Consider the following 27,959-nt stretch of genomic DNA (forward strand, 5'->3'; position numbering starts at 1 on the left):
GTGATTTTTGTGATTACTGTCCTTTTTGTAGCATCCAGTTATTGCAGGCAAACACACATATTTCACAGCCAAGAATAATTTATTTTAAGGAGCATCACATCTGCAAAAAATAGTTATTAACACCTTCCCTTCCCTTCTCCACCCAGCCTCTTCCCTGCTTTTCCCCCATAACTCCTGTCAGTGAGATCTAGAGAAAAGCATATATAATGTAGTAGGGGGAAGTCACTTTGTACATGCTGAGTGCTGATGCCAAAAATGAAAGCGACAAGCCCGTGTTAGGTCTCTTGAATAAGGGAATCTGGTTAGCAGAAAGATACTGAAGTAGAAGAGTCACTGTGGAAAGCCTCTGGTGGTAATGAATGCAGGTATTTCCATATGCTGTAGTGCTTTTGTGGGGGGGCTGTGGTTGTCTAGAATATACAGTGTGACAAAACATCCACTCATCTTGTGAGCAGCTGTTACTGCCATCGTCATTATTTCCTCCCCTCAGTTACAGCTGGTTCATTCTAACGTCAGTGGTTCTATATTTGATCATCACTTTTCATTTGTTGTTCTCTCTTTGTTTTGCGAAGCAATTGTCCCTAATGTATGTAAAGCTTAATGTGACAAATGTTGTTTACACAGTGTGGAAGAGATGAAACTCCTGTGATGCCTAGATGTCTATTCTTAGGTATTGTTGAGAGTCTGTTGGCAGCTTGCAGCCATGGAGCAATGATTTTGACAATGCTTTACAAGAAGGAACAAGAGGGAAAGTTACAAGCACTAATCTTTGGCTTCCAGTGAGCTGTCATTACATAGCTTTTCTCTGATATTTAAACTTATGTCTGTTTCCCATTTATTTTTCATTTATTTATAGACATGGTTTTCATTGACACTTGAAGGAGATTAAGTTTCTAGGCAGAAACTTTGTTTGTGTAGTTAGGTACAGGGAGTTCTGAATACTACCACAATACTGTTGCTCTTCAGAAATGTTCTTCTTTATCTTACTGCAGTGAAACCATGTGTGATAGTAAAAATATAGTAATTTTAAAAGCTATATTTGATTTCAGCAACTGGATATAAAATCAGCTAGCCCTGCTCTTTTAAGCAAGCACATAACAGTATCTATATACTACTTCACAGCACAGAAAAAGCTTAAAAGTACAACTAAAACCTGTGTGAAAATGGAAAATGGAAATGTGAAGTGCAGTAAGGCTTTTTTGCATGCTTACCGATAATTTTTGTAGTAAGGGACTGCTTACGTAAAGGTGTTATGCAACTTCCTTCTTCTTGAGTGGATGGATGAGATCTTTCCAATATTATTTAAAAATCAGCCTTAAAAAACCCTGTCCTACCACAGTCCATCAGCACTGCTAAGAAAACGTGAAAAGTAAAACCAGTGGTGGAAGAACACCTTAAACTAGATGTGCTGAGCTAATGACTTCTAAACCATTCCCAGCAGTAACTTTGTCCTTTTGGGCAGTAGCAGTCTGTATCCTCTGTACACCATATGCAACACTGGTACTTTTTTGTAAGAGAGATCTGTCCTCAGAGCTATTGGTTATGATTAATGATTTAATCTAGTAAATTCTCCCTCAGCACTGAAGGATACTAAGAGCAGGCCAAAGGTCAGTTACTGCAACACAGTGGATGTTTATTTATAGCAACTCACATGCATTGGATTCCACAATTCAAGATGACAAAAAAGTTAATCTGCAATGTTTTCACATCTCAAAAGGAAAAAATAAAGCCAAAATTAATGTAAAATTTAAAGATTCTAAATCATTAGAGAAATTCATAGTGGGTCAGCCTATTACTGCGTAATGCAAACAGACTCATTGATGCTTTCTAATGTTTCTTGGACTCTATGAAAAAATCAAATTTAATCAAAAGACTTGGACAGATAGGCAGGCTATATAAGATCCTGAAGGCCCATGTACATGGCTTATTTGTCTTTTTATGCTGGGAATAAATGTGAACCTTATGATTCTCATACCCCTATGCTATCATGCTGCCTTTAAAACAAAAATAATAGCTTGAGTACTTACATTAACCCTCTTTGTAGAAATATATTGTAAAGTTGAGGAAATGCCTTCCATTGAGAGATCCTCAGAGTTTCCTATCTTTGGAAATCAAACTTAATTTAGGCTAGAAAAATAGTATTAGGACAATGCAAATTAGAAAGTGTAATATGCTCCTAGGCTAAAATTCCAATGCACCTTGCATTTCTGTACAATTTTACTCACTATGCTTTTTTCATGTCAGATATCTTTGAAAACAGAGTTGTGAAGTGGCTTGTCTTTAGATAGGGCTCAAAGAGTCTATTTGAGATCATGGGTTTTTATGCTGGATGCTGTACAAACATGCAGTGAGGGGCAGCCTCCTGCCTCCAAAGTTTATAGCCCACATGAAGAAAACAAGTGAAGGATAGGAAAAGAAAGTAATGATGGCATGTTAATGGCTGGGGAAGCCAAAACTGAGCAAGAAATTTGTGGTAGAGCAGAGGACTACTCTGTAAGACTTATAGCCTGTGTCTTTAGGCACAACATTATTTTTCATCTTGATTAAAGTCTGAAAATTAATTTCACTTGTTCATTCACTTTACCTGTGATCTAATGCATACTGAATGTATGGCAAAACTCTCTGCCGTAATTCAACCTTTTTTTTTTCCTCCCTCAGATTAATTCTAAAGGTCAAAACAAGACAATGAAGGGAAAAGACTTTCTTTGATTTTTTAACTCTTTCCTAGAAAGGAGTTTCTCATGTAGATGTCTATATGTAACACTGTGCTGTAATATCTATGCTACACAGAGCATTGGCCAGGTAAAGACTTGTAGAAAGCCAAAGAGGTCAGAATAGGTCAACGTGGTTGGAATGGGAGAAATAAACTAATGAAAATTAGGTTAATACTAAATAGGTTCTAAGAAACTGTGAATAGTTTGTGTGCAGTCAAATGCTCTTTGAAGAGATGCTGATAGGACTCATAGTGGCAAATTCGATTCTGTGGTTTTTTTCTGGTTGATAGTCTTAATTTTTTGTTCTGTAATGTATAAAAAGGAAAAACCAAATAGTATGATTTTTACTGTGAAGCCTAAAATAGGATGAAATATTAGGTCCAAAAAACAAATCCAGAAATATGTGTAGTGTCTTTTATTAAAAGCTGTCAACATTCAAAACAATTTCATTCATGTCCTGTTAGAAAATGAAAAATAATCAATCTTTATAGAGTAATAGATATCTGTCCATCATGTTTAGTATAATCCATGAATGAGACCAGTGATGTGGTTATTTCCTTTTTCCTGTTTTTGTGAACTTCACTTGAAACTTATCCATGTTCTTTGTTTCTTCTGCTGACAGTGAAATTAATTTTATTTTATCACAGTTATAACAACTAAACTTATTAAAATAGTAAGATGGTATTAAAAACCTACATTTTAGAGTTAACTGAGGCTTCTGAAGTGTTCAGGAGAAAAAGCTGACTGATCACATGGATCTTGTTTACACAGCTAATGAGAATTTCTGTTTTAAGGCTTTGAACAGGAAGCTATCAGCATACATTTGAGTCAATATCTATTACACAAAGTCCCTAATGGGTTTAATTGTGTATGAATGATGTATGGATAAGTATGAGTTTGTATAGGCAATCCTCCACTGGCAGGCTTCAATTTTGTTTTAATCCACTTGATTTTGGCAACAAAAGCAGGTAGATATGCTGAGACAAAATAGCAGCTGCTAGGACCTCTGAATGAACAATCCTGTAGGTAGTCTGTGACTCAGCTTTTATGCTGTTCTTATAGTGCACCTGTGTGGAGTGCACTGGGAACTTTGGCATTCTACAGTTTTAAGAAATGTTCAAATTTTACATATTTAGGAAGTTAGCTTCAGAGTAATTTTTGAAGACAAGGTATTGAGAAACCCTCCTGGAAGGACATTTAGAATCCTCTCTCATAAACCTATCAGAGATGCTTTCATTGAAATTAGTGGTATTTACTTTCAAACATTAAGCTACTCCACTGGTGACAATCACTTACCAGGTCTCCAAAGAATAAAGTGGTACAATCTTCTCCTACCACAGTGTTGTCTCTTCATGTTCTTCTCATGACTCCATCCGGTGTAGTTCTTGCCATGACCCAGGCACATGGAGTGGAGGCTTCTTTCAGAAGCCACTTATAAGTGGCTACCAGTTGTTTGCTGGGTTTGCAGTCCTGTCTTTCACATCCTGTGGGAGTTGCTTTATCCTCTTAATACACTCCTTTTTGATGGTGCCTCTTTAGCCTAAGGAATTTAACATGACTCACAAAGGCTATTCCAGATGTAGTTCTGGCAGTAGTTGTTTGCCAAGGAGATACAAGAGTTTAGAATCTTCAATTCAAAATAAAGCAGAGGTGATGTTCAGTGGGTGAAGTGATTTATACATAGAATGTTTGAAATCACACGTCTTTTGTTTTAAATGTTGCTATGACTTGACTTACAGTCCTTCAGAATCCAGCAGACTGATTGTGTGACAAAAACCCACACTGTTGTAAAATCTGTCTTTGGAGATAACCAAGTCACATTCTAGTCTTCAGTTTTTAAATCTGGGTACGGTCCATTTCAGTGCAGTTGTGACTTGAACAGCACAACCTTGGAGGTCCAGTTATGAAAAACATGTATAGTCAAATCCTGTCAAAAAGGAACACAAAAATTAGAGAGTGTGACAATGTTGCAAATTCTTGCCCACATAAATAGTGTTCTCTTGCTTTAGTGCCTTGTTATTGTTAATTTAAAGCATCCTCCTAAGGGAATTGATATGTGTTACTGTTTAGCAGAAAAACTGAGGAATACCCAGAGACTGTGTTATTTGAAAAAGCCCAGAACAGCAAAACAAATGAATAATTTTTTCATTAATTTTGTCCTTTCTACCAGTTAATAACCTTCCAATAGATGTAATTTAACCACTAGTTATAATAATGATTTTATGGTGTAATTTTTTGATAAGCAAACTGTTGAGGATAGAGTTGCTAATGGCAGATAGTCAGCATTTTGTGAGAAACATTTTGTAAGGCTTTCCTCTGCAATGTAAGTACTCAATGTCAGCTCCAGTCTACCATCAAATTGATAGCACACTAATTCAAGGTGAAGTAGAACTAATTTACAGCAACAAGAAAGTGAAATGGTTGAGAGGTGTAATGCATTGGGTAGGGCTTCAAACTAGCAAAACTGTCTGTTTAATGTATCTCTAAAATAGCACTAGATAGTTCCTGTGTACTTTTGAAAGTGTTTATGTGCAATAACAGATGTCATATTGCAAAGTCCTGATTGAAAACATGTTTCAGTAATTGTACTGAACAGACATGAATTTCTAAATGTAAGGAAATCAGGGTGACTTGAAATGAAAAAATTAATAGGTAATAAATAGATACACAGATCAAAGAAAATCTACAATATGCAGATTCAGAAAGTGATAAAATACTTGCACAGGAAAAGGATCAACAAGAAAATAAATCCTCAAGCCCCAATTCCTACTCTGAGGAAAGATAGTTTTTCAAAAAACAAAATTTTATTTCTGCTGTCCTATAACATGTTCTTCATGAGACATGAGTGAGATCTTTAGTTAACAAACAGCTGGTTTATATCTGATTTCAAAGAAGGGAACGCTCACATTTCTCTGAAGTATTGGAGTGGACCATCTTGCCAAGACATAAATGAAGGAACTTGAAGAAACAGCAGTCCAAAAGTAGCATTTCTAGAGATACACCTTTCTTTTCAGTGCAGCTTGTAGTGTTGATAAATAATTTCATAGTTTATGAGTTATATTAATAATCTTGTCTAAGTGTTGTTCATACAGGATAAAACAATGTGCTGATGAGAAGATTATGGTTTGCACTGTCCATCAGAATTCACACCATGAAGTCAAGGTGTCATATTCATCACCTTAGGAGCCACTACTACTTTCTCCCAAGCTGAGATAGTATGAAGGTGACAAATACAAAGTTTGCTTTCACAAGGAATGCTAGGGAGAACATTGGTAATGAAGTGGCATGGGCCAAAATGCCAATATTTAAAGTTGAAAAACATACCTTAGAGAACCGTTTCTCAAGATATGTATAGTTTTTGAGGGGGAAAGAAGAAAAAAAGCACTTTTTTTTTTTGAATGCCTAAATAATGCCCTGGGCAAAAAACAGAAGGAAAAAATGGGTTGCTTATGAAAAAGCACCCTGTAATCACCAAAAGTGCTCAAGTATTTGACATTGAAACTTTAAATTTATTTGGGAAGTAGCTCTAATAAGTATTAAGTTCTTCCTCTGTTGCCCTGATTTTTAAAAGTGTTAAGTTTTCTTTTATAGTTCTTTTGAAAGTTTTAAAGTTCTCATAAAGCTTCTTTAGCCTTCTGATAATGTTTACATATTTGAGAGTCAGAGTTCCCACACAATTTCATGTATAAATAGAATAGTTTACATGTTTCTCTGTAGGTAGAGAGAAATGATTGATTGATCTTTAGACCAGTGTGGTTGGAGAGGTGGTAATTCCATCCTACAATCCATGGTCACCTTTGAAATGCTATAAATACCAGATGTTTGAATAAAACTTATTCTTTTACTCTTTTGAACTTACCACGCTTCTGTGTACCCATTTCATGTCCAGTAGCGACATTCCTCATGGCTGTTAGAAGAGGGAGAAAAGGGAATTAGAAGAAAAAATGTCCTTACCTTAGGGGAACTTCTGTTTATAAAGTTTATGTACCTGTGGATATGCCTATGGAACTTAATCACCAATTTCTATCTTACACATCTGAAAAATCCTGGAGTCTCTAAAAGCATCTCTGTAACTGTCATGGCTCGGCTGCAGTGGGTGGACCTAAAGGGTCCCAATAGCTAGGGGGGGTATTGGATCTAGGTACAGGGCCTGAAGTTAACTCTGTGTTGACTCAGCGTTGGGAAGGACAAGCCAGGGACAAAATAAAGGGAAAAGGACAGAGAGATAGGGTGCTGGAAAGAATGTGTTTTCCACATTCAGATATCTGTCCCTTCCCTGCCCACAAACTGTTTAGAATTACTGGTATGTATAATTTGTCAATAAGTCAACGTAAAGAAAGGGGGGATTAACTAAGAAATTAATTTTAAAAATAGAAGGTTAGAAAAGCAATATAGAAATATAAGCAATGGCATCCTGCATTGGCCAGAACTGTGTGTGGTCTGATGCATGTGAATTCAGCATTTGCCATAATAGGCAGCATCAAAACTTGATGCACTGTTTCACCCTCCCCACTGATCTAATTTCAAAGTGTGTGATGGGGGGAGTTATGGATGCACCAGAATTAAAAGGTTATCAGATAGAGAAACATTTCTGAGAACAATCTGAGCATGGAAGTGTCTGCTAGAAACTATATGTCACAATGCTGTGCAGAGAAGTCAAGGGAGGGAGGCAGAAAGGAAAACCATGAGGGCCAGCTGTTTTATTAATGAATAGGTTATTGATTGATTGCTTTCAGCCTTGTTGTTGTAATGATTTTCTTTGTGTATTATCTGTTACAAGCTGTGGTTTATGGTTTCCTAAGTTGGTATGTTAACTAGAGATCATAACTCATTCTTCTGCACATACAATATCTTATATTATATATTATGTAACATTTTACTCCTTATAAATAAATACTGATCATTTATGTAGCTGAAATAATTTTTTACAACTATTCTTAAAATTAGCATGCCTTTTTGTTAATGTTTGTTTGCTAATTTAGGAAAATATGCTTTTTCACAGAATAAAATTTATTTAATTTAATAAATTGCAATAGTTGTAGGGTAGGAACATTTGGTAAAACATTGCATTTTCATAAACATTTTGGGAATATTAACACTGATCATTTCCTATTTGACTGCTGTATCTGGGCTCACTACCAGAAACATACAGACGAGGTAACATTTTATCTTAGTTTGGTAGATAGAACTCTTCTACTAGATATGAGTACACCCTCTTGTGCAGCAATTAGTAAACAAAATGATTTCAGATTGAAGCATGGTTAGAGAATTTTTGCAGAATTCCTGTGATTTTCCGTTCATGTTTAAATTCTTTTAGTGCCCATCTTATTAAAAGATAGCTTGTAAACCATCTGCACTCAAAACATATTGAGGATTCAGTTAGTGAGACGTATTTAACCTCTCACAAGTCTGTCTCCTCTGTCAGAAGTTATTGTTGCCCTATTGGAGACCCCAGTGGTAAGCACCAGGCTCAGGCTGAGCATGGTAGTCAAACGTGAATCACAAGGTTACGCAGGTAGGGAGGAGAGAAACTTCTGGAACTCTTCTGGCTCATATCAGGATGAGCATTAAAGATGAATGAAACTCCTCAGGGCCACTCTCAATTGGATTTTGAGGATCTCTAAGGATGAAGGTTTCACAACCCTTCTGGAGAACATGTTCCATCCAGACTACTGTTTCACAATAGATCGTGCTATATATAATGGTAGTGGTGCTGAAAGAATAACTATTGCCCTATTTCATGCTTGTTATTTCCCATCTCACCCATGTCTTTTCCATGTCCTGTCAAGAGTATTTTTTCAGCTCCATGACAGATTGGATTTGGAAACTGATCTGAATTTAATTAGGAGTGACTGATGTTATCCATTGTGTAACAGGATGAAGTGCTATGCTGGCACAAAAAAGTAGGGAAGAGAGGTGGAGAGAGGTTTTGGAGCAGGCTGATGGTGGGCAGGACAGCTGCTTTAAATTGATGACATCTGCTTCTGCCAGATTTGTTTGTGAAATAATTTTAATGTGAAGTTGAAGTAGCATGATAATGGCTTACAATGATTTTCTATTTGGCAGAGAAGATCCTTGAATGTCAGTGAGTGAGAAGTATGTCTGATTCATCAGGATTCCTGATAAGGTGCAGCTCAGAAGGTTTTAACTTTGGTTGATTCTTGAGGTCTTCCTTTTGGCAATGCTCTGAAGTGCACAGGGAAACATGAGTTCTGGAAAACTGCATGAAATTAAGGGTAACTCTCACAGTCATCTGTGGAAATGTTCTTTAGGTACAATATTGGTTTGGGTGTATTTATTATCCTGAAGATACAAACACTTAGAGCAGCTGTGCAGTATATGATTTACTTACAGTTAGTCCAGAATTTCTATAGCAATGTTGTGATTGAAATGCTAGTGTGTGATTCAGAGGACTTCTGTTTCACTGTGCCAGCTTCTCTTTCCTATGTGTGAATTTTGTTTGCTAAAATCAAAAGATCTTGCAACCTGGATTTTCAGGTATTTGTTTTATTTTATAAAAGAAATTTCTATAGAGTAAACTAAATAAACAGTGTGTTCATAATCTGCATAATAAATACTGGGCAAGGATTTTCAGAAATTTGACTTAATTGAGAAGTCATTTTGGCAGATAGTACAAGATTGTAAAAATAGCTCGTAGTTGTAGCAATATTCTTAATAATATTTATTTAAACTGATTAATGGCTGAACTAAAGCTCTAATGGATTAATTTAGTGCCTCTCTCCCATTTTCACTGTTGTCTTTGATTCAAGTGATGGGATCAGTAAGAAAAATCTGGAAGGGCTGATTTCTTTAGTCAGGACAGATTGTCCCAACTGATTATGGTCATTGTACAAAACACACTGAAAAATTTTGATAGATTTTTTTCTTTTCAATGCTACATTGCAATATTTATGCTTCTGCTCTACAGTGTGTACTTGAGGAGTTTCTGATTGTTACGGTATTATAAGCTCAACTTGTGATGTATTCTACTGTCATGGAAAGTGACAGAGGAGTCAGAGGGGATTTATGAATTTGTTTCTTGCTGATTCACAGACTCAAACAACATCCTGGGTTGGAAGGTGCCCACAGGGATCATCAAAGTCCAGCTCCCGGCCCTGCACAGGGCCATCTCCAAGGGTCACACCATGTGCCTGAGAGAATTGTCCAAGTGCTTCTTGAACTCTGTCAGGCTGGTCCTGTGACCACTTCCACGAGGACCCTATTCCAGCCCAAACACCCTCTGGGGCAAGAACCTTTTATTGATATCCAACCTAAACCTCCCCTGACTCAGCTTCATGCTGTTTCCTTGAGTCCTTTCACTGGTCACAAACTTGAAGAGATCAATGTCTGCCCTTGCACTTCCCCTCATGAGGAAGTTGCAGACTGCAATGAGGACTCCTCCTCTCAGTCTCCTTGTCTCCATGCTGAACAGACCAAGTGTCCTCAGTCTCTTATGGATTCCCCTCTAGACCCTTCATCACCTTTATTGCCCTCCTTTGGATACTCTTTATGTTCTTTATTAAGGAGCATAAAGACTATATCTGTCTTACATTGTGGCACCCAAAACTGCCCCCAGCACTTGAGGTGAGGTTGTTCCCATGCAAAGCAGAGCAGAACAATCCCCTCCCTTGCCCAGCTGGTGATGCTGTGCCTGATGCACCTCAGGACAGGGTTGTCTCTCCTGGCTGCCACAGCACACTGCTGACTCAGATGTGACTCCTTATTTTGGTCAAAATAGTTTATCTGAGTTTTGTCTACAAAGTAAATTATTATACTGACTCAAAATTCTAACTTGCCTTGTAGACACTGTATGTGTCCATCCTTAAGGATATCAACACAGTTTGGCCACATTGTCTGAAGAGCATTTCTAAGCCTGAAAGAGATGTTAAATAACAGAAGTTGATCTAGAAGATGTAAAATTCAACAGCAGCTGCTGCTTCCTTTACTCATTTTTGGATGGATAAGAAGAGTCTTTTTAATCTAATGGTATATTTAGATTTCTTCCCAGTTCCACTTTCACTGGAATCGGGAATTTATATTTCCCCCCTGTCTGAACAGCTTTCAGAGTTCTATGTGAGCTCTTTTTTAAGTATGGCACTCTTGGATAGCAGATGTGTTCTAAGACTTTTGCAAATATAATTCTCTAGCTGTCTCTTTCCTGTTGCCATAAGGCAACTATTAAGGAGTAGTTAATTTGAACTGTCATTCTTAGTGAAAGAAATCTCTGTGGACCCACAGAAGGGATTCTAGTCCAGCTTTTTCATCAAATTTGTTTTTGCCACTTTTCTGTTCTCATAGCCTTTAAACAGATTGTTCTTCCATGCTGCAGGCAATCCATTAAGTATCTCCATCTTTTTCATTCTCATTGTATAACCCAGGCTTTTTTCAGTCTCTTGAAAGGGCACTCTTGTGGCTCATTGGTAGTTGCCGAGCTTCATGACAGCAAACAGGGTATTCATGGGAGTATGAGTTAGAGCTGGCCTTCTGCACTATCTGTAAATCCTTATGCTGAGTCCCTGTAGGGCAGGTGAGTGGACACTTACCTGCAGTTCAGCCAGTTAATACAAGGCCTTAATCTGGTCTAAAGAGCTGCAACTGCTATTCAGGCTCCCACCCCGGGGAAACTGAGCTGCTATGCCTTTTACCAAGTTCACCTCTGAGACCTTTTTTCTCCTTTAAGATGTTCCATATTTCTCAGACTGTGGGTCCCATACTTTTACAGGTAGTTTTGCATCTTTGTACTTACACACAGGAACCTTTTCTGAGAAAACACTACATGCATTTAAGCTAAAAACTAGGTGGGAGGTAGTACTTTGCTTTGAGTGTTACAAAGTATTACATGGAATTGAGGTACCATCTTTCAGTTTTCAATTTTGTCAAGTGAAATAACTACAAAAATCTAAAATAATCTTGCTTTCTTTTCAGATTTTGTTATGTAAAGAAGCAAATTTCAGATTTAAACCCCTATCTAGAGACAAAATAGCAATTAAAACTCTCAAATGAACTTGCAACTTACAGATGAAGACCAAAGAAAAGATTAAAATACATAATTTTCTTGATTTTGTGAAACATTAGCAGCCAATTTGTTTAAAAATTCATCAATCAAGAAGTAAGGTTTTGAGAGGTTTATGAGTTTGTTTCATAAAACTCTGTCAGTGACTGTGCTGCTCTCCGTACTGGAATACTGTGAGAGGGTACTGAGAAAGATTTCACAAGAATGGTCACTCTAACAAACTGTAATCCTGGGTGTGTGTGTTTGCTCTGCTGTAGAAACTTCTGCCATTTATATTCTCTGAAAGTCCTTATTGTTAGAATGTCATGAAAAGTATTAAAGACAATTAGAACACACAAAGGCTGGTGTGTGAGCTAATCACTTCAACTTGTTTGATTTCAGGGCGGTAGAAATAAAGAATAACCTCGGTTTTCTTCTTCCCATAATTTCATGATGTTTCAGTTTGTCCTTGTACTCATCCTCCCTGCCCCAGCAATCTCTCACAATTGTATTACCAGTTCATTTATTTTGCCTCAGGCCTGAGATCGATCACCATTCTTAGCATGTGTGCCTGTGTATGAACGATACAGAAAAATATCCTGCAGTTGTTTTTAACTTGTCTCAGTACCTGAATACAGCTTTTTGTGTGGCCACAGAAAAAGTTATCCTGAAACAACTGAAAGGATGAAGCGGCGGAAAGAGCAGTAATGAGAACCAGCAGTAGCTGAAAATGTTCTTCAGTCTGCCTGCAGTCAGGTTGTCTGTTGAACCACAGATGTGACCTTTAGCAATGCAGCCAACAGTTGTGTTTCTCAGAGTGATCTTCATGCTGCATTTTCAGCTCTAGCATAACAACTTGGTTGTAAGCCTTTTGGAAATAATTTACCCTCTATTGTTTTAACCTGTAAAACTGCAATAATTAATTTCTCAACAGGGCATGTCTATAGCAGTACTTTTACCAGTGGAGATACTATTGTGAAGACACAAAGAAATACCACAGATAATAATGAACACTAGATATATTACTGTATTTACCAGGTTGCATGGAGAGCTTCTGCAGGATGGTTAATTGTTAATTTAATTTAATTTAATTTAATGTTTTTGTCAGCTCTAGCAATTTCTACTTCTCCCTCTTGTGACATCTTATTCCTTCTTTGCCTGTATTCCTTTTGGAGGACCCAATCAATTGCCAGATGAGAAAAAGGTACTTTTTTTTGGTCACATTACTCTTCAGTTGAATGAGTTATTTGACCTCTTATTTACAGCCTAAAAACAGCTCTTACAAGCAGCAAAACTGAAAGTAGCATAGAACCAGATCCAGGCATTTGGAAACCAAGCTGCATACAGTGCTGCTGCTTCGAGAAAAGACATGCCCTCAGTGTCTGCTGAGGTGGGGAGTCAGACCTTTAGCTATCTTGAATCTTGAGCTAACCTTAGAAAATATGGTAAATAGTGCAGCAAGAGGAAAACAGTCACCATGAAGATCTTCCCTCTCCTTACTGCTTCTTGGAGTATTATTTCTTTGATAACTTCTAGTACTCAAAACAACCACTTAGGAAACAGTCTACTGAGGACCCCTGTGCATGGTAATGTGATCGCAAAGAAGAGAAGGAGTCAATTCTGAAAAAAATTTGTCTAAAAATGTAAAATATCTCTGAGTTCTAGGGAGCAGGTCCCTGTAGGATTATAATCAGGCAATCTGAGTGCCCATGTAAGTGAACACTAGGTGATCATCATGACAAGGAAGTCAGATCTTGTGCTTTCAGGCAGTGTTTAACCTCTTAGGAAACTTCAAATCACTTAACAGAGTATATACTGTATTGAATATATGTGCTTCAATGAGTATTTAGTACAAAACTTCTGATAGCTTCTTCAAAGATGCCTTATGCAAATTTATAGCCCTAATATATTCTCTCTACCTTTAATATGCTTTTTAATAAATGATAAAGAAGATTTCTATTTTTTTTTTTGTTCCCTACATTTTTTAATGTTGGTATTTCTTTGCAGCTGCATTTACTGAAGTGTGGGTTTTGAGTCTGGGGAAACCAACCACAGAGATAAAAATAGGTCATATTTTCTTTCTTTCATCAAACTCCAATTTCAGGAGCTTTTCTATTAATATCCTGAAGAGCAGAATCACATGCTAATATGTTACAACCTGCTTCTGTGCCTGCCACTGGTGCCGAATCAATTATGGTAAGATTGCCATAGACCTGCCAATTAATTTTTAAAATGATTGGTCTCTGAGTAGCTGTAAATAAGACTAATCAAGATAAAGACTATTAATAATATTTTCATCCTCCAGCAAATTAAGCAATAAGTCCATACTAAACTTGATCATTATCCAGAAATATTTAATTTATGGAGCACACATGACTCAACATTGAAACTGGGCCCAAACTGCAGTATTTGCTGGATGTTTTCTGATTTGTCAGAGCTTCTCTAGAGACTACAAGTTCTGCTTGGTTATTAGATCACTACGTAGTTGTCTTTTAGAGGACAGGTAATTTCCAAGTTATTACTGTTCTGTGCATATCTGTGGTAGGTCGACCCTGGCTGGTCAGCAGGTGCTCTCCAAAGCTGCTCTGTTACTCCCCTCTTCAGCTGGACCGGGGAGAGAAAGTAGAACAAGTCTCATGGATCAAGATACAGACAGGGAGAGCTCACTCACCAGCTACTGTCATAGGCAAACAGACTCAACATGGGGAAAGTAATTTAATTCACTGCCAATCAAATCAGAGCAGGTCAATGAGAAAAGAGACCCCAAATCTTAAAACATCTTCCTCACACCCCTCTCTTCTTCCTGTGTTTAACTTTGGTCATGAATCCTCTATCTCCTGTCCCCTCAGCGGTGCAGGGGGATGGCAAGTGTGGGCTGCGGTCATTTCATCACACATTATCACTGGCACTCCTTTGAGCACAGGCTGGTACCAGGCTCCTTTGAGCATCCACTTATTCCAGAGTGGGGTCCTCCAGGGGCTGCACCTCCAGCCCCTCCTGCTTCCCTGACCTTGGTATCTACAGAGGTGCTTCTCTCCCATATTCTCAGTCCTTTCTCCTGGCTGCAGTTTCCTTTGCACTGATCTTTTCCCTGCCTCCTTGAATATTGCAGAGGTACAGCAGCCATCACTGATGGGCTCAGCCTTGGCCAGTGGTGGGTCTGTCCTGCATCTGACTGGAGTTGTCTCTGCCAGACACAGGAGAAGCTTCTGGCAGCTTCTCACAGGAGTCACCCCTGTATCCCTCCCACTACAAAAACCTTGCCATGCAAATCCAATACCATATAAATAAATGAGATGAACTTTTTGTATTTGTGGGTTTTTCCTCATACAGATGTAAAGAATTCAATGTGCAGATAGATCTTCTGAAAAAAAATTACTCCTGACATTTTTGGAAGCTTTTTAACAATTATCTGTAAGTATAACTCTGCATAGTTATATTTTAATATAACTTTCTAATATTATTTTTTTAAAAATTGATTAAAATGAATGTTCAGTATGTTGAAAGACCTTTGGAAACAAGGAACCATATAGGTGGAAGTTTGCTATAGTTACATTTTAAGATATTGACATATACATACTACTATTGCCTGGTTGCTAAATGTCAGGCTATAGCTGTGTTGTGGTGCTTTAAAAGTTAATGATTTAGGTGTGAGTCAGGAAAAACAGAGATCATATTAAATACTCCAGAGTTGTATGAAACTTCCTCTGAGAATTCTCAAGAACTCTTTTTGTTTTGTTTGTTTATTTGTTTGGGATTTTTTTCAAACAGCATTCCCATTAATAGAAATCATGTGTACAGATGGTTAACTGTAATAAACTCAAGTAGATCTCTCTCAGAGGCCTGTTAAATTCAAGTAATGTCCCTACTAACACTTTTTTTAAGAACAAAGAATAAACTTAGCAGAATGTACTGTCTTCAGATTACTACTTGTGATCATCAGGTATGCTCCATTGCACCAGTAAATGAGGTAGAGACACTGCTTGCAATACTTTTCACTGTAATACAGTTTTTCTAGCATATTTTGTGGTTTTGTAAAAAATGAACAGAAAGTGAAATTAAGCATATCAGGTTGAAAAAAATACAGGGTTATCACTCAACAACAGGTCAAATCAATACTCCATTTTAGCTTTGTGACATCTTATTTCTTACAGATATTTTGAAACTCAAGTGCCTTCTGTAGTAAATAGCAGCATTTCTTGTGGCATTTTTCTGTATTAGGGAGCCTCTGTCAAACCAAAAGTGTTATTAGCTAAGAAGGAAAAACTTAAAAAGGTCTGGAGACAGTGACTTGCCCTGTCAAATCCCTTTTATTTAAAGGGTTTTTGAGTTTCTCAGGCTCCAGACAGGAGGCAGTAATGGCTGCTCAAGAGCTCTTGTGCCCTTTCTTTCTCTCCATATCGAATAGGTTCTGTAAAAAACAAGAGTGTTTCAGAACACCTTTATATGAAGAGCTTTTGCAAGTCAGAGCAACTTAGTTTACCAGTACAATGTGCAGAACTAAGAAGTGGTAACTCTTCTGTTATTAGATGAAACCATTCTTGATTTTGTACACAGCCATATAGGTGATCTTTGGTGCAAAAATTTTGTATCTTTCAACAGATCACAATAAAAAAATCTGATGGTAAAAAGGGCTGTTTTTGAATATATATGCTTCTTTACAGGCAACAATAATCTGCCATCCAGGAAGCTGCAAGAGACAATTCTAGAGATAAATTCTTTGACTTGTTTCTGAGATAAGTTCAATACTGCAGCATGTGAAATGCGTTGTTTAAAAGTCCTTAGCATTACCTGGAGAATGTATCTTTAAAAAGACCTTTTTTTAGAAAGTGGTTCCAACCAGAGTATGTAATGAACTTAGTAACAACAGTGGCAGCACACACACTTGTCTTTTTAGATACTAGACAGAGAAAGGCAGCCATACTGACTTCAAAATACTTATGCAAGTGAATATTTTGCTTTACATAAATCTCTTTGTTAACATTGTAGTGAGGCAGGTCTGGCAACATTTTTATTCCTTTCTTGTGGTTGCTGCCATGTCACACAGTTGCTAAAATTATGGTGTTATTCTCTGTTACTGTAAAATGAAACACTAAGTTGGTACATTTTTGGGTACTGTAGACTTATTCAGTTCAGGCCACTTGTGACTGAATATGGAGTTCTAGCCATGGTTTTGAGATGGGCAGGTACAACTGAGAGTCAGACGTAAAGAAAAAGATATCTGTACTGTACCAGGAAAAAGATCGTTCTGTGGCATTTTGAGTGGTTATGAATAAAGCAAAATTTCATTTGCTAAAGCCTGAGAGGTTCTGCAGTAGACATAAACTGCAAGAAAGCTGGGTTGAAAATTTAGTCACTGTAAGGGTATGGGTGTAGAGCGCAAAATTTGTCAAAAGCACTTATTATTACTTTTTGCTCTTTCTAAAAGGTTTTCACAACCTACTAAAGTATTAATAATTTTAAATTTTGCTCTCTGTCTCTTTTCTTTAGTCGAGGCCTCTTGCCCTGCAGGACATTTTGTGAGGCAGCAAAAGAAGGCTGTGAACCAGTCCTGGGTATGGTGAATGCTTCTTGGCCAGACTTCTTGAAGTGCTCTCAATTCCAGAACAAAACTGAGAATGACACCACTACAAGGGTATGCTTCTCACCACACCAAGAAAAAGGAAAGCAGTGTATGTTTCCACTCTTAACTGTTACACTGTGTTTATGAGTTTTCATTTAATAATTTATTTTCTTCCTGTGTAGGAAAAGCTCTGGGGTGAAAGTATTATTTCTTGTTCTATGTTCCATCTTACTACTGTAATAAAGTCTGGTTGTCAGTTGATTATAGTTTGCAGTGGATTAATTGTTTAGGCTGATTTTTTTCAGACTGGTGTTGATGTAAGAACTTTTTATTTTATATCAAAAATTCTGAGCTGTTTCAAGGAAAGAAGGTTGGAAGAAATTAATATGACCTGTTGACTTTTTGTTTGCTAGCTCGAATAAATACAGGTTTGTTATTTGGAGTAGAAACCCGATACATGGGCCAAATTTCAAGTGTATCTCCTTTTTCCTTGCTGTAAAAGTGAGCCCAAAGCTTATCAAGAGGTAAGCTTCTCAAAAAGCATGGTCTTTATATGCCCACACTTAAAGTCATAGAATCATTTTTTATCTCAAAAAAGATATTGAAGGTCATGCAGTCCAGTTGTTAACTCAGCACTGCCAAATCCACCACTAAACCATGTCCCTGAGTGTCATGTCTATACATCTTTTAGATACCTTCAGGGATGATGTCTACAACACTTACCTGGGAAGCCTCTTCCAATGACTGATCAGCTTTCCCATGAAGAAATTTTTCCTAATATCCAACCTAAACCTGTCCTGGTTCTCCTTGAGGCTTTTTCCCCCTGTCATATTGCTTGTTACTTGGGGGAAGACACTCACTGCCATCTTTATACAACCTCCTTTTTGGCAGTTGTAGGGAGTGATCAGGTCTTCCCTGAGCATTTTTTTTCCCCAAGCTAAATAACCCCAGATCCTTCACCACTTCTCATAAGGCTTGTGCTCTGCAGACCCTTACCCAGCTCTGTGCCTTTCTCTAGACATGCTCCAGCTCCTCAATGTCTTTCTTGTACTGGGGGGTCCAAACTAGATGCAGGATTCCTGCTGTGGCATCACCAGTGTCAAGTACAGCAGGCGACAATCACTGCCCTGGTCCTGCTGGCAGCACTATTGCTGACACAGGCCAGGGTGCCATTGGCCTTCTTGGCCACCTGGGCACAGCTGGCTCATGTTCAGCCGGCTGTCAACCAGCATTCCCTGGTCATTTTCCACTGGGCAGCTTTCCAGCCAGTCTCTAAAAACAAGGCATTTCCATCTCCTCAGAGGTGCTGCTGTGTTCTCTAGATCCAAATCTAGAGGTGAGATCACACCTGAGAGCAGTAAGCCTGACTTTTTTTCTCACTGACCCCATTGCTGGAGTTCCCTTGCTGGCATCTGAGACTCTGCTGTTGATAGGCATTCTGTGACATGAAGAGACTGAGGCTTGTACAGTCCATCTGTGGGTTCTAACTTTCATAGTGACTTCTGTGTGACAATAAACAAGAAGAAATGGTATGATGAAAACTGGTTTTCAATCTTTTAATTAAAAACCCCTGGGAATTTATTCTTTAAAACTACCTTAAAAGATGAGGGAGGTTATACATTGTTTCTTTGAATGTTAGTTAATAATACAATTCAATAGATTATATATCCTGGGCTCCCTCCTTGCAGTTCCTGAGTATACATAATGATATAGCCTAAAATTATTAGACCAAGTCTTTTACCAGTTGGGTTCTCTCCAGCTCTAAAGGCATATTTTTGAAGAGTCATGAAGTAAAGGAGTCTATACCTGCCTTCATCAATGGGAACTTTTGTACTGGCTGAGGTAGGGAAAGATCCAAAGAATTGTGTCTTGTTAAAGCTGAATGACTGCCAGTTAAATTGAACACTGTCCACAAGTTTTTATTATGGAGTCCTGTGGTATTTTGTGCGAGTTGTTCTAGTGAAAGCTGCTGCCTTAACTGTGTGATAAAAAGATATATGATATGTATGCTGAAAAAATTAGCTCTAATGGATCTCTCCAAATTAGAATAGTAAGCAAGTAATTATTAAATGCTTTTCTTTTTTTCCGTGCCTCAAATTCCCTATGTAAAATGGGACTAAAAGTGTCCTTTTATCTTACAGGGTGTCTGTAACCATTGTTTGTTACAGCTGGTCAGTGTTCAAAAGCCCCACCAAATCTAGGTAACTGAACTTGGATTAAGCCAGAAGAGATTTTGTCACTTACGAAACTTTCAAGTTTCAGAATAGCCTGTGGCTAAAATAATATATTTAGTATTGCTAGAGAAGGAGCTTTTAAGAATAATGATTATTCCATAATCTGTATGGCAGGGTTGGTATTCATCTGGTAGTGAACTGCAGAAATTGCAGGTAAGTACACAGTGGAAACTCACCAGGGGAAGAAACGTAGAGCCAGTTGTGAGATTTGCTGCTCCTACCTGACAGACTGTGGAGACCCTTATTGTTCTACTTATTGTCAGTTCTGACATCCTGTTGTATAAAACAAAAGGGTTTTTTTAAATTAAATTTTTTATTGTGTATGATGCTTGGATATTAATGGTTTTTTTATGTAGAATGAGAGACTATAATTGAATTGTCTTCCAGGACCTTCATGGAGCCTACAAGAAAGATGGAGACAGACTATTTACAAAACCATGTAGTGACAGGACAAAGGGGAATGGCTTCAAACTGAAAGAGAGTAGATTTAGATTAGATATTAGGAACAAAAATCTTTACTGGGAAGGTGGTGAGGCACTAGAACAGGTTGCCCAGAGTAGTTGTGGATGCCTCATCCCTGGAAGTGTTCAGGGCCAGATAGGATGGAGCTCTGAGCAACCTGATCTAGTGGAAGGTGTGCCTTACTAATGGCAGAGGGGTTGGAACAAGATGATTTTTAAGGTCCCTTCCAACCCAAGCCCTTCTACCATTCTGTGATTCTATGATTAAAGAGAGTATTTTGACTTTTTTTATTTAAAAGAATGGTTCTAATCTGTGACTGAAAAAAGGTAAGAGTTTGGGTTCACTATGCTGCTACTCCTACAGAAATAAACTGTACTGTTCTTGAATATTTATTTCTGCAGTTTGTATATTTGAGAGAATTTACTTCTCTGACCACAGTAAAGTCAAACAGCTGAGGCTGATTCTCTGCTCTAATCCCTTTTCATCTAGTGCTCAGCAAAAACTGCTTTTCACACTGTTCTCAGGATTCAGTTCCTGGAAATTTCAAGAGCATGTCCTTGGCTTATGACTCTTTATTTCTCAACTCTGTGGTTTCTTTTGGATTTTGCTGCCTCCAGATTACATATAGTGACTCCTTCCCTGCCCACATATGCCTTGCATATAATTTGTTTTGTGTGATGTAATTCTCTTTTGCATCTTTAGTTATATCCTGTGTTTATCAAAATTAAGGTCTGATTACTGTACCTTGTTTCACAGATTCTTGTACAGTGTCACCCAGTCACCCAATCCCAAAGAAAACTTTCTCTTGATATCTCTTGTTTATTTTTGTCTGATTGTGGCTAAAAACTCCATATCCTCCACATTTTCTGAATTGAAGATTATCACTCCTCCAAAAAATCCTTGAATGTCATAGCTCCAAGCCCTGTTGGAGAAAATATGCTTGAGTCATGTTATAGTTAGAATCCAGAGCATTTATCCTGGGAACAGTTAACAGTTTTCCTAAAAAATGTGTATTGCCTGGAATAGGGATTGTCTTGAGGATACATACTGGTTTGTGTGCCATAGCTAATATTTATCTCTTTGTCTAAAAGTTAGCTCCACAAGCATTGAAAATTGAGTGTACAATACCACTGTGGGAAATCTATTATGAAATGCATCCCTGATGTGAACACAGATGTACTGATTGTACTGGAAAATCCAAGCCACGCCATTATAGTAACAATATCTGAATGTAAAATGACTGAGTCATTCAGTCATTCTCTGAGTCACTGACAAAAAGATGCAGGTCTGAAGGCTGATGTCCTTCAGATTGATATCTGTTTACACAAGTGACAAGTCAATACTTGTCACTGAGAATGAGTGATGAGAGTGAATGAGTGAATTGTCTAATGAGAAAATCAGCTACCTTAATAATAGTTGTAAGAGGTTATGTTTTAATATTTAAGATAGATGGTTGAACTGGTTTCACAGGTCTAATGAGAAATGATCATGTAAGGGAGTGAGCAGGACAAATTATCATTCAGTCCACATGTAACCAATAATGCATTCTGGGGGGAAGAAATCACAGAAACCTTCCTGAGGGCTGTTATTAATATCCCTCCTCACAGAAAATTTTCAGCTCTGCTTTTCTCTCTCTCTCAACTGACAGTGTTTATAATGTTAGGTTATTAGCTTTGACCGGCCAACATAACTGTTAACTGTTGCTGTTAAACCCATATCAGAAGAAAATCCAGTAGAGAAGTGAGAATGAGAAGTAAAGCAACACGATAATCTAAGATAAACCATGTTAATCTTGGAGCTCTCAAAAGAACCCTAAAGTTATTTTTCTGTTAATTTGAATTGTAAAATGCTTTTGAAAGCAGCAGTCAATATGATGCTTCTACTGTTTACACAACAAAACGATGTAAATTATAGTATAGAGTTATGAGACATTGTTCACTTGTATTTTTGCTAAAGAGACGTTATGAATGAATGTCTGTTTCTGTTAAAGAAGTGGTGCCCAAGTGGCCTGAACTGCACTTCATTGTCATGAGATTTTGGGTTGGAAGGGACCTTAAAAATAATCATCTTGTTCCAACCCCTCTGCCATTAGTAAGGCACACCTTCCACTAGATCAGGATGCTCAGAGCCCCATCCAACCTGGCCTTGAACACTTCCAGGGATGAGGCATTCACAGCTTCTCTGGGCAACCTGTTCTAGTACCTTACCACCCTCCCAGTAAAGATTTTGTTCCTAATATCTAATCTAAATCTACTCTCTTTCAGTTTGAAGCCATTCCCCTTGTTCTTGTAAAAACGTGTCCCCATGTTCTTGTAAAAATTCCTCTCCATCTTTCTTGTAGGCTCCATGCAGGTATTGATTGGAAGGCTGCAATTAGGTCACCCCTAACTTCATTCAAACTGGTCTTAATTAAGAGAATTGTCTTTGAGGAATAACTTTGAGTAGAGAATTTGAATACTTGATTGAAACAGGTATTTATTTTTCTATAGGCAATATAATTATATACATCCAGTAGATAATTTTTCTGAGAAAAAGCTTTAAAAATCAGGAAGATACTATCTTTCTTTGTGCCCTTGCATTTACTTAATGTAGTGAAAAGGAGAGAGAGATGATTTGTGTAACATTGATGCTGAATAGCTGCAAAAACAGCAGTTATGGAATAATTTTTTGAGGAAAACAAAATGTTGTGGTGTTTCATGTGAAGAAACACGCACGGTTGATTAAACTATTTCCCCTACAAAATCACTCTTAAATTCTGTTCATCCTGCATTATATTTTGTTGTGTTCTCTGGTTTTTATTCCCTATTCTGCCCATGTTCCTGTTTTTTGCCTTTTTCTTTTCTAGCTTATAGCTTCTTGTGTGGCCTTTTTAGGCCACATCACTTGAGTGAAAGAAAAAGGTCTTTTGTCTTTTTTATCCCACAGGATTTTGCGTCCTAATGAAATAGAGAAATGAACAATTACCTGGGGGTAAGGAATTGGCAGCTTTTCTAATTCCATGATAGTGGTCATAGTATCAAAACTTTCTAGAATTGACAGCAACAAGATGCATACACTATTCTGCAGGGTACATACATGGTATAGGGAGCAGGTGATGAAAATCTGAAAGTGAGAGAATACAAGGGTTCCTCTGTGTTCCATTGTGCTATTATGACTATATTGGGTAAGAGAAAAAGTTCACCTGTTTTATACTTCTGACTCCAAAAGCTGACAAAATCAAATGCCCAGAAAAGGAGAACAGGCCAAGATTATATGACAGTACTTTTCTAAATACTCCTGCATTTTCCATCTGTTTGAGATTCAAGGATTTTAATGTAATTTGTGACCTGCCATAGCTTTTTGTTCTATTAATGTGTCCCTTTGTTACATGGGTCTTTGCCATTTGTAATAATTTTGTGTGGAATGGTCTGTATTTTTCCTATTTCAGACATCTATTTCAGGCATTATTTCTTCTGCTGTCGCTGCTTTGTTTTGAACAGTCGCAGGGTTTGTGAGTGTGTAGCCTGTGTTCAGTAAAGTCTTATAAATGGTTGCATACCTAAATCCACTAGGTTCCAGATCAAATACCAAAATTTAACATTCAACAAAAGTGTTTGTTTTACAGCATTAGATAAGGCTTTTATAATTTCCAATAAAATCTGATCCTTGGAGGTATGATGGAATGGTCAGCCTACTGAAAACTTCTTGCACGAGCTTGATAGAGAGCAGAAATTCCAATCATTGGAGGTACTGTCCACAGTGTCTGTACTCTCCTTGCCCTGAACACTGCACTAACTGGACCAAACATAGCCAGTCACTACCTATTAGAAAACTGCAAGAGGTGAGATTAAAATTTCTAAAGATTCCTTCTGATTGCAGCTGGAAGCTAAAACTGAGATAAACTAATTTCACTCTTCCTCTTGTTTTTTGTATAACATACAAGTTAAACAGGAATATGCTCACTTCAGGTGTGCAGAAATGGAGAAGTGGTTTGGGATAGGAGCAGAACAAGACAGAGATGTATTAAGGAGGCAGAGTCAGGATGACTTATAAGTGCTTCAACGCACTTCTCTTCGTAGCCCAGAAATTAATATGGGACCCCGGAACCTTTTCTCTTCCGATCTGTAAGAAAAGTTATCAGATATTCCTGCTGTTAACTTTCATTGTCCCAGGCCAAATTGGCATGTTCATACAAAAGATAGGAGTCCATTACTCTTGCTGTCTTAGTACCAGTGAAGATTTGTACTGATGGAGACCTCCATCAAAGCAAATCAAGGTAGTTCCTTTTTATTTATTTATGCTCTTTTCCTTTTTAAACATGAAGGAAACTGTGTAAAAGCCAAATTATAAAAATGTAAAATTACCCATCAGTTAAAGTTGCCTTTCCAACCTCTAAGAGCCTTTTTTGTATGATGAATTACAAAATTTTGATTACGCTATCATACTGTATTTTTACCTGACGTATAATCTGTGGGATAAACTCTGGTGTCCAGGGTACTAGTACTTCCATGCCAAAGAAGTCAGTCGTTTCTAGGGGTCCCTGTAGAGCTTAGTGACTGCAGAAACCAGGAAGTGCAGTGTATAGGACAGGGAACTGGAGAAATAAAAAAATTGCCTCATGATAAAGTGTGACATTATCATGTGAAATGAGATTCTTGCCCTGTCACTGTTGCCATGACTGTGCTGAGCAAGGCACTCGAATAAAAATTTTCTGTACTGTTCTTTGAACACTTCCAGCTAACTGGGCTCTTCATTTGTATAGCTGGAGTTTATTTGCAACTGAGGCATTTGCAGCTACAAGTAAAGGCACCAAGAGCTACCCTTCGAACATGTAAAATGACATCAGTCTTTACCCTCCAAAAAAAAATCACATGCTGATATTTGTGTCTTAGATGTTATTATCCATTAGTCCTTACAAATTTCACTTTAATATCTCATAGCTTCATTTTTCACGCTATAAAATGAGATTGTGAGTGTTATCTAGCCTTATGTTTGTCTTAAGGCTATTCTATTTTGCAGTTCATAATACCCTTCCAAAACTGGTGGAATACAGGTGAGGCTGTAACTTCAGTTAGAGGTTAGGAATTGCGTCCAGCCGCACAGTGTGAGGAGCCTACTGAGGAACACATCATAAGGGTGTGCAAAAGGATGATGCTGGTGGTTTTGCACTACTGTGTCGCTGATGAAGAGTCACAAATATTAAATGGCACAAATCAGTTTGGTTTAAATTAGAATTAGGGCACCTAATGAGTATTTTGGACACCGTTCAGTAAAGTTAGAGTTAGGAGTTTGCCTCCTTTAAAATACATTGCATAAGCAGCTTTCACTGCAATAACCATGTTCTCATTGCACAACTAGAAAATTATGTTTATATTGCAAAATGAAAATTATTTGCTGTCCAAGTGGACAGTATACCTGGAAATGTCATAGAAAAGATTTTGAAACTATTCCAAAGTTTTTATTACAAACAAATTTTCCATAAGGAGTGTGTGTTTCAGTTAACTAATCTAAGTTTGCCCTGTTTCTTGGGGATAATGAAATAATAGTGAGGCTTAGAAAAGAATGTAAGTATGTTAAAAAAAAATAATCTGCTGACAAAATTTAAAACTAATAATGAGGGTGCTGAGAGTGTGTGTGTTTGTGTGTACAGACATTGCCATAGTGTGATAGAAAAGACTGCTACTCTAGGACCACAAATAAAGTTAAAAATCTAGATAAATAGTTGAATGTGCAGCCAGTGCAAGCTGGAGCTATTTGTCAATTTTGAAAAGTACTGAAAAAGCATGCCCAGTGCTAAGTGGTACCTCACAGCATCCACTATATACCTATTGGTTTGGCAAACTGTGAGGAATACCAAAGGGATGTTCAGTAAAGCCAGTCTTAAGCAGGAATTATTATATTTTTGTAGGCATATTCCACATGAGCACATAAGGCTCCTTTCTTCTTCCCAAGGGCAGATTTAACAGGTGTAAGAGTCCTTTCATGACTGCCTGTTGAAGTCTTTTTAAATGGGTCATTCACTGATAGAAGTTTTAAATGGCTTTGTTCTATCTCAAAAACTGAGATTTTTTTTTCTCTTTTAGGTTTCCTCTTGACCTTCTTGCATTCAGTGATGTTTCTCTGAGGGCTATCCTAATGTTTTCCAAATTGGAAATATATTTCAATCCGTGTGGGAAATACTGAATATCAGTTTAACATTTGTAAGACTCTAGTATCATTAACTTTGTAGTGTTGATGCTAATGATTTTTCTCCATGTTCTGTCTTTTCTGCTCTCTTACAGCACTGTGTGGAGGAGAGGAGAGTTTCTTGTGTGCCAGTGGGATTTGCATCCCAAGGAAACTGCAGTGTAATGGCTACAATGACTGTGACGATTGGAGTGATGAGGTCCATTGTAGTAAGTTTCTTAAACCTTACAGTGTTCTGCTGAAGTACTGAAACCATTCTGGAAGCTGAAGCAGGCTATTGGCACAGAACAAGAGATTTGCATAGTGTTTGCATATATTGACATTTGGACTCTGTCAGTTGTTGTGGATTGTGTTTAGCTTTGCTCACTCAGGCCACAGCATGTGCTTTTGATCAAATTTTATGCCTTGAGGCAGTTACTCTGCAAGGAGCTATTTGGAAATAAGTAGTATTTGGTTTTTTTGTTTTGTTTTGTTTTTTTTTAATGGATCAATAGTGTGCATCAGAAAGGAGCACATTTGATTATCACCTGAATACTGTTAGTTGTAGCTTTATCCTGGTCCTTGGCATTGATTTTAGACTAGATGCAAGACCATCTGTTTAGAAAGTTTTGTTGGTCTCAACCCTAGATGTGATTTATTTAAATTAATCCCAGTATGTGCTGCAGTAGAATGTACATATGGGATTGCTAATGTTTTATTTATTTGTCTGTGGTAGTACATGTCTTTAAATAAGTTCTTATGTGTTTTTCTGTGTTAACAAAACACCTTGGACTACAAAAACCTTTAGAAAAGTGGAGGAAATGTACCGTAAGAAAACAATGAGAAGGCAAGAAAAAGAACCGAGGAAGATTTGGAAAAATGACTAAATAGGGACTATAGCAGGACATGATGCCACAAAACAGGATTTCTCATTCAGACTTTGAATGTCAGACTGTGCAGTTTAGACTCAACTCAAAAGATTAGTTTTTAGTGATTTAAGAGCTTGGGCATTCCAAGACTCACAAAGCTGCTTTTAAGGAAGTTGTTGTTAGATTTTATCTGGGATACTCCAAGGAATAAACGAGGACAGCAATTTCCTCCTGGTCTCAATATGAATAAGGCTAGAGCTTGCTTTTCCTTTAATAGCCTACAATTAATTTCATGGAGGTTGAGATAATGTCTGTTATGTAAAAATGTTGGATGTTTTTATTTTCCATTTTTTCCTGTTAGCTTTAGATTTAAAGTAAGCTCAAAAATTTAAACATGCCTATTGAGACTATGGCTCTCAAGTTCTATTAGAAATAAAAAATAAGAAATTAGAAAAGAAGAAAATAGTAGTAAAAGAATAAATACATTATATGTCTTGAAAAAACAAGCATAAATTTCATGAGCTAAGGTTACCTTTGAAAGGACACCTTGTCTGTTTAATAATACAAGGCTTATATGCAGAGGACATCTTTCATTAGGATCCGTGGTAGGAGTTGCAGAGAAGGTGTGGAGGTCAAATAAGACTTTACTGAATTGTATAGCAGAAAGAGCAAAACTGAAGGAAGACCTATTTGCCTGAAAGCTTGGCTGATAAAAGATGCTGTGTTTCTTGCAGTCCTTGCCCCCCTCAAAGTCTTAAGTCACCTCATTAAATGATAGAATAAGTTGCTCAGAGTCCTATCCAACCTGACCTTGAATATTTCCAGGAATGGGGTGTCTACCATTTCCAGTGTTTCACCATCCTCACTGTAAAACTTTTACTCTTTATGTCTAAAAATACCCTCTTCTAAAACTATTACTCCTCATCCTATAACAACAGGCCCAGCTAAAAGTCTGTCCCCATCTTTCTTATAAGCTTCTCT

The 27,959-nt window shown here is 37.5% G+C and overlaps 1 protein-coding gene across 5 annotated transcripts in view; it reads left to right on the forward strand.

Moving 5' to 3' along the window:
* CORIN (corin, serine peptidase) overlaps window positions 1-27,959 on the forward strand; it is a 120,703-nt gene that overhangs the window by 43,639 nt on the left and 49,105 nt on the right. For all 5 annotated transcript variants that reach the window (XM_068188404.1, XM_068188405.1, XM_068188406.1 and 2 more), the window contains exons 5-6: window positions 17,197-17,378; window positions 26,226-26,339. In XM_068188404.1, coding sequence (XP_068044505.1) covers window positions 17,197-17,378; window positions 26,226-26,339 — 296 coding nt within the window. The remainder of the gene's footprint in view (window positions 1-17,196; window positions 17,379-26,225; window positions 26,340-27,959) is intronic.

Source organism: Anomalospiza imberbis, chromosome 4, assembly GCF_031753505.1.
Source record: "Anomalospiza imberbis isolate Cuckoo-Finch-1a 21T00152 chromosome 4, ASM3175350v1, whole genome shotgun sequence".
NCBI lineage: Eukaryota > Metazoa > Chordata > Aves > Passeriformes > Viduidae > Anomalospiza > Anomalospiza imberbis.